General features: G+C 46.3%; 1 protein-coding gene across 2 annotated transcripts in view; it reads right to left on the bottom strand.

Annotated features, from left to right (window-relative positions):
- sfi1 (SFI1 centrin binding protein) overlaps positions 1-16,376 on the bottom strand; it is a 246,468-nt gene that overhangs the window by 16,878 nt on the left and 213,214 nt on the right. For both annotated transcript variants that reach the window (XM_072243230.1, XM_072243231.1), the window contains one exon: positions 5,520-5,619. In XM_072243230.1, coding sequence (XP_072099331.1) covers positions 5,520-5,619 — 100 coding nt within the window. The remainder of the gene's footprint in view (positions 1-5,519; positions 5,620-16,376) is intronic.

Raw genomic sequence — 16,376 nt, 5'->3', positions numbered from 1 at the left:
GAGTAGATCATAGAACATAGAAAACCGACCCTTTGGCCTACAAAGCTGTGTCGAACATGTACTTACTTTAGAAATTACCTAGGGTTACCCATAGTCCTCTATTTTTCTAAGCTCCATGTACCTGTCCAGGAGCCTCTTAAAAGCCCCTATTGTATCTGCCTCCACCACTGTCACCGGCAGCCCCTCGCACGCACTCACCACTCTCTGCGTAAAAAACTTACCCCTAACATCTCCCATGTACCTACTTCCAAGCATCTTAAAACTGTGCTCTCTCATGTTAGCCATTTCAGCCCTGGGAAAAAGCCTCTGACTATCTACATGATCAATGCCTCTCATCATTTTATACATCTCTAACAGGTCACCTCTCATCCTCTGTCACTCCAAGGAGAAAAGGTTAAGTTCACTCAACCTATTCTCAATAGGCATGCTCCCCAATCCAGGCAACATCTTTGTAAATCTCCTCTGCACTCTTTCTATAGTTTCCATGTCCTTCCTGTAGTGAGGCGACCACAATTGAGCACAGTACTCCAAGTGGGGTCTGACCAGGGTCCTATATAGCTGCAACATTACCTCTTGGCTCTTGAACTCAATCCACAATTGATGAAGGCCAATGCACTGTATGCCTTCTTAACCACAGAGTCAACCTGCACAGCAGCTTTGAGTGTCCTTTGGACTCGGACCCCAAGATCCCTCTGATCTTCCACACTGCCAAGAGTCTTACTATGTTCTCCCATCATATTTGACCTACCAAAATGAACCATCTCACACTTATCTGGGTTGAACTCCATCTGCCACTTCTCAGCCCAGTTCTGCATCCTATCAATGTCCCGCTGTAACCCCTGACAGCCCTCCATACTATCCACAACACCCCAACCTTTGTGTCACCTGCAAATTTACTAACCCATCCCTCCACATCCTCATCCAGGTCATTTATAAAAATCACGAAGAGAAGAGGTCCCAGAACAGATCCCTGAGGCACACCACTGGTCACCGACCTCCATGCAGAACATACCTGTCTACAACCACTCTTTGCCTTCTGTGGGCAAGCCAATCTTGGATCCACAAAGCAAGGTCCCCTTGGATCCCATGCTGAAATCCATATACACTACATCTACCGCCTTCATCAATGTGTTTAGTCACATCCTCAAAAAATTCAATCAGGCTCGTAAGGCACAACCAGTCTTTGACAAAGCCATGCTGTATTTCTAATCATATTATGCCTCTCCAAATGTTCATAAATCCTGCCTCTCAGGATCTTCTCCATCAATTTACCAACCACTGAAGTAAAAGTCACTGGTCTATAATTTCCTGGGCTATCTCTACTCTCTTTCTTGAACAAGGGAACAACATGTGCAACCCTCCAATCCTCTCCTTGTCCCCATTGATGATACAAAGATCATTGCCAGTGGCTCAGTAACCACCTCCCACAGTAGCCTGGGGTGTACAGGTTTCCCCCACCATCCGAAGGTAGAGCGTTCCTATGAAACGGTTCGTAAGCCGAAATGTCGTAAAGCGAAGAAGCAATTACCATTTATTTATATGGGAAAATTTTGAGAGCGTTCGCAGACCCAAAAATAACCTACCAAATCATGCCAAATAACACATAAAACCTAAAATAACAGTAACATATAGTAAAAGCAGGAATGATATGATAAATACACAGCCTATATAAAGTAGAAATACTTTTCCACAATCATGACTGCGCTGTTTTCTGTAGCGAAAATCTCACGCAAGCACCGTCGGCAGAAAATCTCACACAAGCGCTGTTGGCAAAAACACGGTACAAGCGCTCTCCAGTAACCTTTAAGCTATGAGGCTGCCAAATCATACCAAACAACACGTAAAAATACACAGCCGATATAAAGTAGAGATAATGCATGTACAGTGTAGTTTCACTTACCGGAATTGGTTCAGCGCCGAGCATACTGATGATGGTGTGTTAGACTGAGTCCGTCGCAGGTTGGGTGGTGCAGTGGCCCCCACCCTGCAGGCCGTCGAGCGATACATTGCCGCGAAGCATGCAGGGGTGCAGCAGTAGCCGGGAGGCACACAGCACATCTTTAAGAAAAAAGCCGAAACAAACATGCTGATTAATTAGGTGCCGCCCGGCACATAATTGTCAGCCCAGATCAGTACCGATTTCCGATTGCGTCATCTCTGATCTGGGCCGACAATTATGTGTCGGCGGCACCTAATTAATTAGCATGTTTATTTTGCCTTTTTTCTTAAAGGCGTGCTGTGTGCCTCCTGGCTACCGTTGCATTCTCCGCGAACTGGTATCTGTCCGTGGCCTGGGGGTTGGGGTGGTGGGACACTGGGATGTCATCTCGTCATCATCTGTTTCCATTAGGGCAGGCAGGTCATCTTCTATCTCTGCCCGCCTAGATTTTGAAGGTTGAGGTTCGTCGTCTGCTGTGGCTGATGTGGAAGGCTTGCTTGACTGCTGAGCCTCGCGCATTTTTCTATCACAGAGTTCTTTGTAAGGACTCAAACCATCCTGCAAATATCCCCTAAACTGACGTACCCTTTCAATATTAAAGTCGTACTTTATCATTACTCATTCAGTTTCGATTGTTATCCTTTTTTCTTCCAATTGCATCAGCTCTTCATCTATCAGTTCTTGGTCATGGGATGCCAAAACCTCTTCAACATCATCTTCGTCAGCTTCCACAAGCCAAACTCACTTTGTCCTTACTTCGTTCACCACGATCGAAACGCTTACATTATGTCTAGTTTTACACTAAGTGTAACACGCTTACGAGCTCTTTTAGGCTTTTCCGATACCATAGAACTCATCTTGCAAACGACTGCTCACAGGCTCGTGTTTAAGCAATGCCGGTGAGAATGCCGTTCTGAATCCGGGGGAGATCGGCTGCTCGGGGCGCGCGCTGCCTTTTATCACGCGCTGCCTTTTATCGCGCGCTGCCTTTTATCGCGCGCTGCCTTTTATCGCGCGCTGCTTTTTTTTTGTAACAGTGAAAACACCTTCTGAAAGCGAAAACAGGGAACTAATGTAGGTCTTTCGTAACAGTGAGGTTTCGTAAAGTAAACGTTCGAAAAGCGGGGGACACCTGTATCTCGTCCGGTGCCAGTGACATCTAACTTGATGCTTTCCAAAAGCTCCAGCATATCCTCTTTCTTTATGTCCATATGCTCAAGCTTTTCAGTCTGCTGTCAGTCATCCCTACAATTGCCAAGATTCCTTTCCGTAATGAATAATGAAACGAAGTATTCATTAAGTACCTCCAATATCTCCTCCAATTCCATACACACATTTCCACTTTCACACCTGATTGGTCCTATTCTCTCAAATCTTATCTTTTTGCTCTTCACATACTTGTAGAATTCCTTAATCTTGCTTGCCAAGGCCTCCTCATGGCCCCTTCTGTCTCTCCTAATTTCATTCTTAAGCTCCTTCCTGCTAGCCTTATAATTTTCTAGATCTCTATCATTACCTAGTTTTTTGAACCTTTTGTAAGCTCTTCTTTTCTTCTTGACTGGATTCTCAACAGCCTTTGTACACTATTGTTCCTGTACCCTACCATCCTTTCCCTGTCTTATTGGAACGTGCCTATGTAGAACTCCACGCAAATACCCCCTGAACATCTGCCACATTTCCGCTGTACAATTCCCTGAGAACATCTGTTCCCAATTTATGCTTCCAAGTTCCTGCCTGAGAGCTTCATATTTCCCCTTACTCCAATTAAACACTTTCCTAACTTGTTTGTTCCGATCCCTATGGTAAAGGAGATGGAATTGTGATCACTATCTCCAAAATGCTCTCCCACTGAGCGATCTGGCACCTGACCAGTTTCATTTCCCAATACCCCAATACCAGATCAGTACAGCCTCTCCCCTTGTAGGTTTATCTACATGTTGTGTCAGGAAACCTTCCCGAACACACCTAACACACTCCACCCCCTCTAAACACGTTGCACTGGGGATAAGCCAATCAATATTGGGGAAATTAAAATCTCCCACCACGACAACCCTGTTATTATTGCATCTTTCAAGAATCTGTCTCCTTATCTGCTCCTTGGTGTCCCGGTTTCTATTGCGTGGTCTATAAAAACACCTAGTAGAGTTATTGACCCCTTCCTGTTCCTAACTTCCACCTACAGAGACTCAGTAGATAATCCCTCCATGACTGCCTCCTTTTCTGCAGCCGTGACTATCTCTGATCAGCAGTACCACACCCCCACCTCTTTTGCCTCCCTCCCTGTCCTTTCTGAAACATCTAAAGCCTGACACTTGAAGTAACTATTCCTGCCCCTGAGCCACCCAAATCTCTGTAATAGCCACAACATCATCGCTCCAAGTACTAAACTCATCCGCTTTGTTCATGATCAGACTATCAGTCTGAGCGTATCCCTTCTCTATCACCTGCCTATCCTCCCTCTCACACTGTCTACAAGCTTTCTCATGCAGTTCTGGTCTCCTTACTTGAGGAAGGATATACTGGCTTTGGAGGCAGTGCAGAGAAGGTTCACCAGGTTGATTCCAGAGATGAGGGAGTTAGACTTTGAGGAGAGATTGAGTCACCTGGAACTGTACTAGCTGGAATTCAGAAAAATTAGAGGAGATCTTATAGAAACATATAAAATTATGAAAGGGATAGATAGAGACAGGAAGGTTATTTCCACTGGTAGGTGAGACTAGAACTAGGGGACATAGCCTCAAGGTTTGGGGGAGTAGATTTGCGATGGAGATAAGGAGATTCCGCTTTTCCCAGAGGCTGGTGAATCTGTGGAATTCTCTGCCCAATGAAGCAGTGGAGGCTATCTCAGTAAATATATTCAAGACAAGGTTGGATAGATTTTTGCACAGTAGGGGAATTAAGCATTATGGGGAAAAGGCAGGTCGATGGAGATGAGTCCATGGCCAGATCAGCCATGATCTTATTAAAAGGCGAAGCAGGCTCCATAGGCCAGATGGCCATCTTATGCTCCTACTTCTTATGTTCTTATATTATCTGAAGTCTAAGGTATAGACGAGAGCCGATACAGTCCCTTGTGGGGCCACAGTGCTGCTTATAGCCATGTATGACACACAGCTCTGAAGTTGCGCGAACTGTGGTCTGCCAGTCAGGTTGTGCATTATCCAGGATCCTTTGGCGGAACTGGGAGAGAAAAACAAAGTGGTTTGAAGTTACAGAGCAAAAACAGAACAGAGAAAGTGCAACTGGCCTGTTCTGATACAGACAGTTATCAGATATAGAAGGCAGAAGAACAAAGCTCATAAGAGGATCAAAAAGAAGTGAGGGTGGGAGAGTGGGGAGTAGAGAGAGGGGGGTGGGGGACAGAGGGGAGTGAGTAACTAACATACCCGGTACTGGATGTGGGGGAGGCATTATCTTGATCAACATCCTTTATCTTTTTTGCTGAATCAGGGTTCCCTCTGGGGACATCCTTTGGCTAATCTCCTCTGGGGCACAGGGATGGATCATGGTGAGTAGGGGGAGGTTTAATTATGTGTCTGACTGCACAAGCCAAAAACAGAGCACTTCTCTGACAACTTGCCTTAGCTTCAGTTTGCCGTCATGGAAGCTCTGCATCTGTTGACGTATTGCTCTCAGTTCAGCCTCCAGCTGACACTGTTGATCACATTCAGTGTCAGCATCTGAATTATGGAAGGAAAAGAAAGATTAATCACAGAAGCCCGTCAACCACTGCAAGTGCACATTTCTCTCACAAGTCTGACCTTCACATTTAATATTTACACAAAATCTGCATAAAATGCCAACTCGACAATGTATGTCAATGAAGGCCAATCTGCAAAGATAAGCATGACTGGTTGTAGGGACCTTCATGATTACGTTCAACATGGAAAAGTGCTCATGACAAGACAAATTAAAATGTTCCTATTTTTCATTAAATGAAACCCCAGGATTTCTTTAGATTTACAGTTCCCAGCCACAGTGTGGATGCATCTCTCAAATCCTCCATGTCTTGTCTCTCTATATCCCAGGATTCTCTTCGATCATAGCCCCTCACAATCCAAAGAGAGGAATCCAAGTTTGCCGCTCCAAATACATCAATGAAATCCCTCATCCACAGGATCATTTTAGAAAATTCTTCTGCCTCACCAAAGTCCTTACATCTTTCTTAAAGTGGTTCATCCAGAACCAGGCACAAAACTCCATGTGTGACCATACTAGTGTTCTCTACAGGTTCATTGCTCCTGAACACACACTTCTCGATCAAAATCATGCCCTGTGGAACCCATATGGTAGCATACTGGAAGAAACCACACAGACAGCTTACTCATGATATGTTATGCCAGAACCGGAATGTGAGGATCCTCATGGACAATCGCAGCAGCAACACACTGAGTGCCATTTTGTTATCATGACTAGGGAACTCAGATGAAACCTAGAAACACAGAAAACCTATAGCAAAATACAGGCCCTTTGGCCCACAAAGCTGTGCCGAACATGTCCTTACCTGAGAAATTATTAAGGCTTACCCATATCCTTCTATTTTCCTAAGTTCCATGTACCTATTCAGAGTCTCTTAAAAGACCCTATTGTATCTGCCTTCATCACCATCTTCGGCAGCCCATTCCACGCACTCACCACTCTCTATGTTAAAAAACTTACTGCTGATATCTGCTCTGTGCTTACTTGCAAGCACCTTAAAACTGTGCTCCCTCTGCTAGCCATTTCAGCCCAGGGAAAATGACTATCCACACGATCAATGCCTCTCATCATCTTATACACCTCTCTCATCCTCCGTCACTCCAAGAAAAAAGGCCGAGTTCACTCAACCTATTCTCATAAGGCATACTCCACAATTCAGGCAACATCTGAATTCAAGCTCAATCTGCTGCTAACGGCCAGGTCCTGGGAGATGAGGGTCGATGTGGGAAGGAGGTTGCAGTTCCTAGATGTGGTGCACACAACCCTACGCCCGGACATTGTACTGTGGTCAACCGAAGACAGGAAAGTAATTCTGGTTGAGCTGACTGTGCCGTGGGAGGAGGGATGGGAAGAGGCCCATGACAGAAAGGCCTTGACCTAACAGCCCTTAGTGCAGGAGTGTAAAGACAAGAGATGGCAGGCATGGTTGTTCCCTGTGGAGATCGGCTGTGGAGGTTTCCCAGCCAAATCAGCATGGCGGTTGTTGTCAGCCTGGACAAAAGAAGCAAAAATCAAGCAGCTCGTAGGATGGGGTAAGAGGCAGAACGAGTCTCGTGTTTGATTTGGAGTAGGCGAGAGGAGGGGAGCTGGAGCAGATGGGCAGTGATTTGGCCACAACTGCCAGCCCACCAACTGGAGAGTGTCATGGTTAAGGGTCAAAACACTCTGTGAAGATTGGGAACCACCTGATGACATCTGCTCCTGGCTGAAGGCTACTGGAGAAGGTAACTGGAGAATGCACCCTAACAGGTGTATGTAACAAGCAAACAAGATAATAAACCTGATTCTGATTGCCAAGATTCTTACCATCAATACTATATTCTGTCATCATATATGACCTACCAAAGTGAACCACCTCACACTTATCTGGGTTGAACTCCATCTGCTACTCTTAGCCCATTTTTGTATCCTATCGATGTCCTGCTGTAACCTCTGACAGCCCTTCACACTATCCACAACACCTCCAACCTTTGTGTCATCAGCAAATTTATTAACCCAACATTCACAACACGCTGGAGGAACTCAGCAGGTCAGGCAGCATCCGTGGAAACGATCAGTCAACATTTCGGGCCGGAACCCTTCATCAGGACCAAAGAGGGAGGGGGCAGAGGTCCTATAAAGAAGATGGGGGGAGGATGGGAAGGAGAAGGCTGGTAGGTTCCAGGTGAAAAACCAGTAAGGGGAAATCGTTTCCACGGATGCTGCCCGACCTGCTGAGTTCCTCTAGCGTGTTGTGCGTGTTGCTCTGACCCCAGCATCTGCAGAGCACTTTGTGTCTACAGCTTACTAATCCATCCCTCCACTTCCTCATCCAGGTCATTCATAAAAATAATGAAGAGAAGGGGTTCCAGAACAGATCCCTGAGGCACATCACTGGTCACCGACCTCCATGCAGAATATGACCCGCTACAACCACTCTTTCCCTTTCGTGGGCAAGCCAGTTCTGGATCCACAAAGCAATTTCCCCTTGGATCCCACAAATCCGTATATACTATATCTACTATTCTACCATCATCAACGTGTTTAGTCACATCCTCAAAAACTTCAATCAGACTCGTAAGCCACGACCTGCCCTTGACAAAGTCATGATGACTATTACTAATCATATTATGCCTCTCAGATGTTCATAAATCCTGCCTCTCGGGATCTTCTCCATCAACTTACCAACCACTGAAGTAAGACTCACTGGTCCATAATTTCCTGGACTGTCTCTACTCCCTTTGTTGAATAATGGAACAACATCCGGAACCTCTCCTGTCCCCATTGATGATACAAAGATCATCACCAGATGCTCAGCAACCTCCTCTCTCGCCTCCCACAGTAGCCTGGGATACATCTCGTCCAGTCCTGGTGACTTATCCAACTTGATACTTTCCAAAAGCTCCTGCACATCCTCTTTCTTAATATCTACATGCTCAAGCTTTTCAGTCCGCTGTAAGTCATCCCTGCAATTGCCAAGATCCTTTTCCATAGTGAATACTGAAGCAAAGTACTCATTAAGTACCTCCGGTTCCATACACACTTTTCCACTGTCACAATTGATTGATCCTATTCTCTCACGTCTTATCCTCTTGCTCTTCACATACATGTAGAATGCCTTGGAGTTTTTCTTAATCCTGTCTGTCAAGGCCTTCACATGGCCCCTTCTGGCTCTCCTAATTTCTTTCCTGAAAGTTCCTTCCTGCTCACCTTATAATCTCCTAGCTCTCTATCATTACCCAGCTTTTTGGGTAAGCTCTTCTTTTCTTCTTGACTAGATTTACAATACCCTTTGTACACCACGATTCCTGCGCCCTACCATCCTTTCCCTGTCTCATTGGAACATACCTATGTAGAACTCAGAGCAAGAGGCTGACAATGAAGGAGTAAGGGATCTCGGAGAGAAGACATTTTTTTTACACTGCTCGGGGAAAAGAGGCTATAGACTGTGCAGGCGCATGACAGAGAGCGCCAAAGATTTAAAAAAAGACCACCATATACAGCGGGCAGCGGAGGGAGAGGGAGCAGAGTGGGACGGTTTTGGCTCAACAGGCTTCGGCATGAACAGGCAGAGATGAGGGCAGGTTCTGATAAGTTTTGTTCTGTTTCCTTAGAGTAGAGAGTAGAGTAGAGATGTTGGAATGCTCCTCTTGCAGGATGTGGGAAGTCAGGGAGACCTCCGGGACACCTACAGGAAGTGCATCCAGCTGCAGCTCCTAACAAACTGCGTTAGGGAACTGGAGCAGGAGCTGGATGACCTCCAGATCATTCGGGAGAATGAGTCTACAGGTAGTAGCTTCAGGGAGGTAGTTACGCCAAAGGAGCAGAGCACAGGTAATTGGGTTACCGTCAGGCGAGGGAAGGGGAAAGGGCAGGCAGAGCAGGGTTCCCCTGTGGCCATTCCCCTCAGCAACAAGTATACCAATTTGGATACTGTTGGGGGGGATGACTTACCTGGGACAAGCTGCAGCAGCTGGATCTCTGGCACTGAGTCTGGTTCTGCACTGCAGAAGGGAGGGTGGAAGAAGAGGAGAGCGGTAGCGTTAGGGGACTCAATAGTTAGAGGTACAGAAAGGAGGTTCTGTGGTCGTGACAGAGACTCCCGGATGGTCTGTTGCCTCCTGGGTGCCAGGGTCAGGGATGTCTCTGATCGCATGCACAGCATTCTGAAGTGGGAGGGTGATCAGCCAGGTGTCATGGTACACATTGGTACCAATGACGTAGAAAAAAGAGTGAGGAGGTCCTGAAGAGTGAGTACAGAGAGCTTGGTAGGAAGTTAAAAAGCAGGACCTCGAAGGTGGTAATCTCAGGATTGCTACCTGTGCCACGTGCCAGCGAGGGTAAGAATAGGATGCTCTGGCGGATGAACACGTGGCTGAGGAACTGGTGTAGAGGTCAGGGTTTCAGATTTCAGGATCATTGGGACCTCTTCTGGGGCAGGTGGGACCTGTACAAGAGAGACGGGTTACACCTGAACTACAAGGGGACCAATATCCTTGCAGGGAGGTTGTTAGTGCTTTTGGGGAGGGTTTAAACTAGATTTGCAGGGGGATGGGAACCAGAGTGCCAGAGCAGATAGTGGAACGGGAATGAAAATAAATGATGTTAAAAGTTCATGCAAAGTCACAATAGAAGGGTTGTGCTGTGATAATAATCTTCTGAAGTGTGTCTATTTCAATGCAAGGAGTATTGTGGGGAAGGCTGATGAGCTGAGGGCGTGGATTGACACATGGAATTACGACATTATAGCAATTAGTGAAACTTGGCCACAGGAGGGGCAGGACTGGTAGCTTAATGTTGCAGGGTTCCGACGTTTCAGACGTGATAGAGGCAGAGGAATGAAGGGTGGGGGGAGGGGTAGCATTGCTAGTCAGGGAAAATGTTACAGCAATGCTCAAGCAGGACAGATTAGAGGGCTTGTCTACCGAGGCCATATGGGTGGAGCTGAGAAACAGGAAAGGTATGACCACATTAATGGGGTTGTATTATAGACCACCCAATAGTCAGTGAGAATTGGAGGAGCAAATCTGCATAGAGATAGCAGACAACTGCAGGAAACATAAAGTTGTGATAGTAGGGGATTTTAGTTTTCTACATATTAATTGGGATTCCCAGCTCCACGCAAATATCCCCTGAGCATTTGCCACATTTCTGCCGTACATTTCCCTGAGAATATCTGTTCCCAATTTATACTTCCAAGTTCCTGCCTGATAGCCTCATATTTCCCCTTACTCCAATTAAACGCTTTCCTAACTCGTCTGTTCCTACTCCTCTCCAACGCTATGGTAAAGGAGATAGAGTTGTGATCACTATCTCCAAAATGCTTCCCACTGAGACATCTGACACCTGACCAGGTTCATTTCCCAATACCAGATCAAGTACAGCCTCTCCTCTTGTAGGCTGATCCACATATTGTGTCAAGAAACTTTCTTGAACACACTGAACAAACTCCACCCCATCTAAACCACTCACTCTAGGGAGATGCCAATCGATATTTGGGAAATTGAAATTTCCCACCACAACAACCTTGTTATTATTACATCTTTCCAAAATCTGCCACCCTATCTGCTCCTCAATATCCCTGTTACTATTGGGTGGTCTATAAAAGACACACAGTAGAGTTATTGACCCTTTCTTCTTCCTAACTTCCACCCACAGAGACTCAGCAGACAATCCCCACGTCTTCCTCCTTTTCTACAGCCATGACGCTATCTCTGATCAACAGTGCCGCACCCCCAACTCTTTTACCTCCCTCCCTGTCCTTTCTGAAACATCTAAAGGCTGGCATTCTAAATAACCATTCCTGCCCGAGCCATCCAAGTCTCTGTAATGGCCACAACATCATAGGTGCAAGTACTGATCTGCGCTCTAAGGTCATCTGCTTTGTTCATAATACTCCTTGCATTAAAATAGACACATCTCAAACCATCGGTCTGAGTGTATTCCTTCTCGATCACCTGCCTATACTCCCTCTCGCATTGTCTCCAAGTTTTCTCTATTTGTGAGCCAACCACCTCTTCCTCCATCTCTTCAATTTGGTTCCCACCCCCCAGCAATTCCAGTTTAAACTCTCCCCAGTAGCCTTAGCAAACCTCCTCGCCAGGATATTGGCCCTCCTCGGATTCAAGTGCAACCTGTCCTTTTTGTACAGGTCACACCTGCCCCAAAAGAGGTCCCAATGATCCAGAAATCTGAATCCCTGCCAGGCATCCCTGCCTCCAATCCCATGGCCAGGCATTTATCTTCCACCTCACTCTATTCCTATACTCACTGTCGCGTGGCACAGGCAGTAATCCTGAGATTACTACCCTTGTGGTCCTGGTTCTCAACTTCCTTCCTAACTCCCTCTAGTCTGCTTTCAGGACCTCTTCCCTTTTCCTGCCTATGTCATTGGTACCAATATGTACCACGACCTCTGGCTGTTCTCCTTCCCACTTCAAGATCTTGGATGCGGTCAGAAACATCCCGGACCCTGGCACCTGGGAGTCAAACTACCACCCGTGCTTCTTTCCTGCATCCACAGAATCGCCTGTCTGACCCCCCCCCCCCAACTATAGAGTCCCCTATCACTGCTGCCATCCTCTTCCTCTCCCTACTCTTCTGAGCCACAGGGCCAGACTCTGTGCCAGAGGCACGGCTGCTGCTGCTTCCCCCAGGTAGGCCATCCCCCCAACAGTACTCAAACAGGAGTACTTATTGTCAAGGGGTACAGCCACTGGGGTGCTCTCTAGCCTCTGATTCCTGCCCTTCCCTCTCCAGGCCCCGGTGTGACTACATGCCTATAGCTCCTCTCTATCACCTCCTTAGTCTCCCTGACCAGATAAAAGTCATCGAGCTGCACCTCCAGTTCCCTAATACGGACCCTTAAGGAGCTGCAGCTCGAAGCACCTGGCTGGAAGTCTCCTGGACCTCTCACATCTGACATCAAGCACAGAAAACTGGCCTCACACACATATTTCTTGTCGGTATTCTACCCAGGCAACGTACCTCGCCTCGACCCATTATTGCTGAAGCCCTGTTGAGCCAAAGCCTTCCTACTCTGTCTCCCTCTACAAGGCTGTCTCCTTTTAAACTCTTCTCACTGATCTTACCGGCTGATGTCCACACTCTTGCGCAGTCGAGCTCTAACTTTGACATCATTGCACTGAGTGAGACACCAAATGCATGAAATTTCCAGCTTCAGTAACAAAGAATGAATATAACTTCTTCTGGAGTTGCCAAACTGCTGCTTTTGACTAATATATTCTATTTGCTTGTAGGAAATACGATAGCCAGTTTGAACAAAGTATGTTTTCACAAGAAGCAGCCACAGGTCGTGGTTACATATTGGTACCGATGACATAGAAACATAGAAAATAGGTGCAGGGGTAGGCCATTCGGCCCTTCGAGCCTGCACCGCCATTTATTACGATCATGGCTGATCATCCAACTCAGAACCCTGCACCAGCCTTCCCTCCATACCCCCTGATCCCCGTAGCCACAAGGGCCATATCTAACTCCCTCTTAAATATAGCCAATGAACTGGCCTCAACTGTTTCCTGTGGCAGAGAATTCCACAGATTCACTACTCTCTGTGTGACATAGCTCGAAAAAGGATGGAGGTCCTGAAAGCAGACTACAGGGAGTTAGGAAGGAAGCTGAGAAGCAGGGCATCAAGGGTTGCAATCTCAGGATTGCTGCCTGTGCCATGTGACAGTGAGTATAGGAATAGAATGAGGTGGTGGATAAGTGTGTGGCTGAGGGATTGGAGCAGGGGGCAGAGATTCACATTTTTGGATCATTGGGACCTTTTCTGGGGCAGGTGTGACCTGCACTTGAATCCAAGGGGGACCAATATCCTGGCGGGGAGGTTTGCTAATGCTATTGGGGAGGGTTTAAACTACATTTGCAGGGGGGTGGGAACCGAAGTGAAGAGGCAGAGGATGGGGAGGTTGGAAGCCAAGTAAAGACAGCTTGTAGGGAGTTTTTGAGGAAGGATAGGCAGCAGTTAGAGCAAAGATGCACTCAACCTGATGTGTCTGTTTTAACACAGGGAGTATCATAAACAAGGCGATGAACTTAAGAGCGTGGACCAGTACGTGGAACTATGACATTGTGGTCATTACAGAGACCTGGATGTCTCAGGAGCAGGAATGGCTGCTGAGTGTGCCAGGCTCTAGATGTTTCAAAAAGAACAGAAGGGGAGACAGAAGAGGTGAGGGTGTGGCACTGCTAATTAGGGATAGTGTCATGGCTGCAGAAAAGGAGGAAGTCTTGGAGGGATGGTCCACTGAGTCCGTGTGGGTGGAAGTTAGAAACAGGAATGGGGTAATATCTCTATTGGGTGTTTTTTATAGACCCCCCCACCAATAGTAATAGAGACATCAAGGAGCAGATAGGGAGGCAGATTCTGGAAAGATGCAATAATAATAGGGGTGTTGTGATGGGAGATTTTAATTTTCCTAATATTGATTGGCACAAGGGGTTTAGGTGGGGTGGAGTTGGTTAGGTGTGTTCAGGAAAGTCTCCTGATGCAATATGCCAACTAGAGGAGAGGCTGTACTTGATCTGGTATTGGGAAATGAACCTGGCCAGGTGTCAGATCTTTTGGTGGAAGAGCATTTTGGAGGTAATGACTACAACTCCTTCACCATAGCTCTGGAGAGGGATAGGAGCAGACAGCTTGGGAAAACATTTAATAGGGGGAAATATGATGCTATTAGGCAGGAACTTGGGAACATAAATTGGGAGCAGACGTTCTCAGAGAAATGCATGGCAAATGTTCAGGGAACATTTGCATGGAGTTCTGCATAGGTATGTTCCATTGAGGCAGGGAAAGGACGCTAGAGTTAAAGGACATAGATACATGGAGCTCAGAAAAATAGAGGGCTAAAGGTAACCCTAGGTAATTTCTAAAATAAGTATGTGTTTGGCACAGCATCATGAGCCGAAGGGTCTGTATTGTGCTGTAGGTTTTCGATGTTTCTAACCATGGTGTACAAAGTATGTAGAAAATCTGGTTAAGAAGAAAAGAAAAGCTTACGAAAGGTTCGTGAAACTGGGTACTAGAAATTTACAAGGTTGCTAGGTAGGAGCTTACGAATGGAATTAGGAGAGCAAGAAGGGGCCATGAGAAAGCCTTGGCGAGAAGGAGTAAGGAAAATCCCAAGATATTCTACAAGTATGTGAAGAGCAAGAGGATGAGCCGTGTGAGAATAGGACCAATCAGGTGAATGGTGGAAACATGTGCGTGGAGTCGGAGTTGGTAGCGGAGATACTCAATGAATACTTTGCTTCAGTATTCACCAAGGAAAAAGACCTTAGCAATTGTGGGGATGACTTACAGTGGACTGAAAAGTTTGAGAATATAGACATTAAGAAAGAGGATGTGCTGGAGCTTTTGAAAAGCATTAACTTAGATAAGTTTGCAAACACGAGGAAATCTGCAGATGCTGGAAATTCAAGCAACACACACAAAAAATGCTGGTGAACACAGCAGGCCAGGCAGCATCTATAGGAAGAGGTACGGTCGACGTTTCGGGCCGAGACCCTCCGTCCTAACAAAGGTTCTCAGCTCGAAATGTCGACTGTACCTCTTCCTATAGATGCTGCCTGGCCTGCTGTGTTCACCAGCATTTTTTGTGTTTGTTGTAACTTAGATAAGTTACCAGGTCCGAATGAGATACACCCCAGGTTACTATGGGAAGCGAGAGGAGATTGCTGAGCCACTTGTGATGATCTTTGCATCATCAATAGAGACGGAAGAAGTATCGGAGGATAGGAGGGTTGCAAATATTGTTCCCTTGTTCAAGAAAGGGAGTAGAGATAACCCGGGTAATTATAGACCAGTAAGTCTGACTTCACTGGTGAGCAAATTGTTGGAGAAGATCCTGAGAGGCAGGATTTATGAGCATTTGGAGAGACATAATCTGATTAGAGATAGTCAGCATAGCTTTGTCAAGGGCAGGCTGTGCCTTATGAGCCTGATTGAATCCTTTGAGGACGTAACAAAACACATTGATGAAAGTAGAGCAGTGTATATGGATTTCAGTAAGGCATTTGATAAGGTTCCTCATGCAAGGCTCATTCAGAAAGTAAGGAGGCATGGGATCCAAGGAGACCTTGCTTTGTGGATCCAGAATTGGCTTGCCCACAGCAGGCAAAGGGGGGCTTTTAGATGGTTCATATTCTGCATGGAGGTCAGTGACCAGTGGTGTTCCGCAGGGATCTATTCTGGGATCCCTCCTCTTTGTGATTTTTATGAATGACCTGGTTGAAGAAGTAGAAGGGTGGGTTAGGAAGTTTGTTGCTGACACAAAGGTTGAGGGTGTTGTGGATAGTCTGGAGGGTTGTCAGCGGTTACAACGGGACATCGATCGGATGCAGAACCGGGTTGAGAAGTGGCAGATGGAGTTCAACCCAGATAAGTGTGAAGTGGTTCATTTTGGTAGGTCCAATTTGAAGACAGAATATAATATTCTGTCAGTAAGACTCTTGGCAGTGTGGAGGATCTGAGAGAGCAAGGGGACTGTGTCGATAGGACATTCAAAGCTGCTGCACAGGTTGACGGTGTTGTTAAAAAGGCCTATGGTGTGTTGGCATTCATCAACTGTGGGACTGAGTTCAAGGGCTGTGAGCTAATGTTACAGCTACATAAGACCTTGGAGATGGAGTGACAGGAGGTGGAGCGAAGTTAAGATGGCGCTAAATGGCGTCTCCTTTGCTTGCATCTTTGGAAACAGTTCTATTTCCATCTTTAATATCTTTATTTTTTCCTTTC

The sequence above is a fragment of the Mobula birostris genome, chromosome 25 (genome assembly GCF_030028105.1).
Source record: "Mobula birostris isolate sMobBir1 chromosome 25, sMobBir1.hap1, whole genome shotgun sequence".
In the NCBI taxonomy this organism is placed as follows: domain Eukaryota; kingdom Metazoa; phylum Chordata; class Chondrichthyes; order Myliobatiformes; family Myliobatidae; genus Mobula; species Mobula birostris.
Note: the sequence above shows the minus strand (reverse complement) of the source record. Positions and strands in the feature narration are given on the sequence as shown.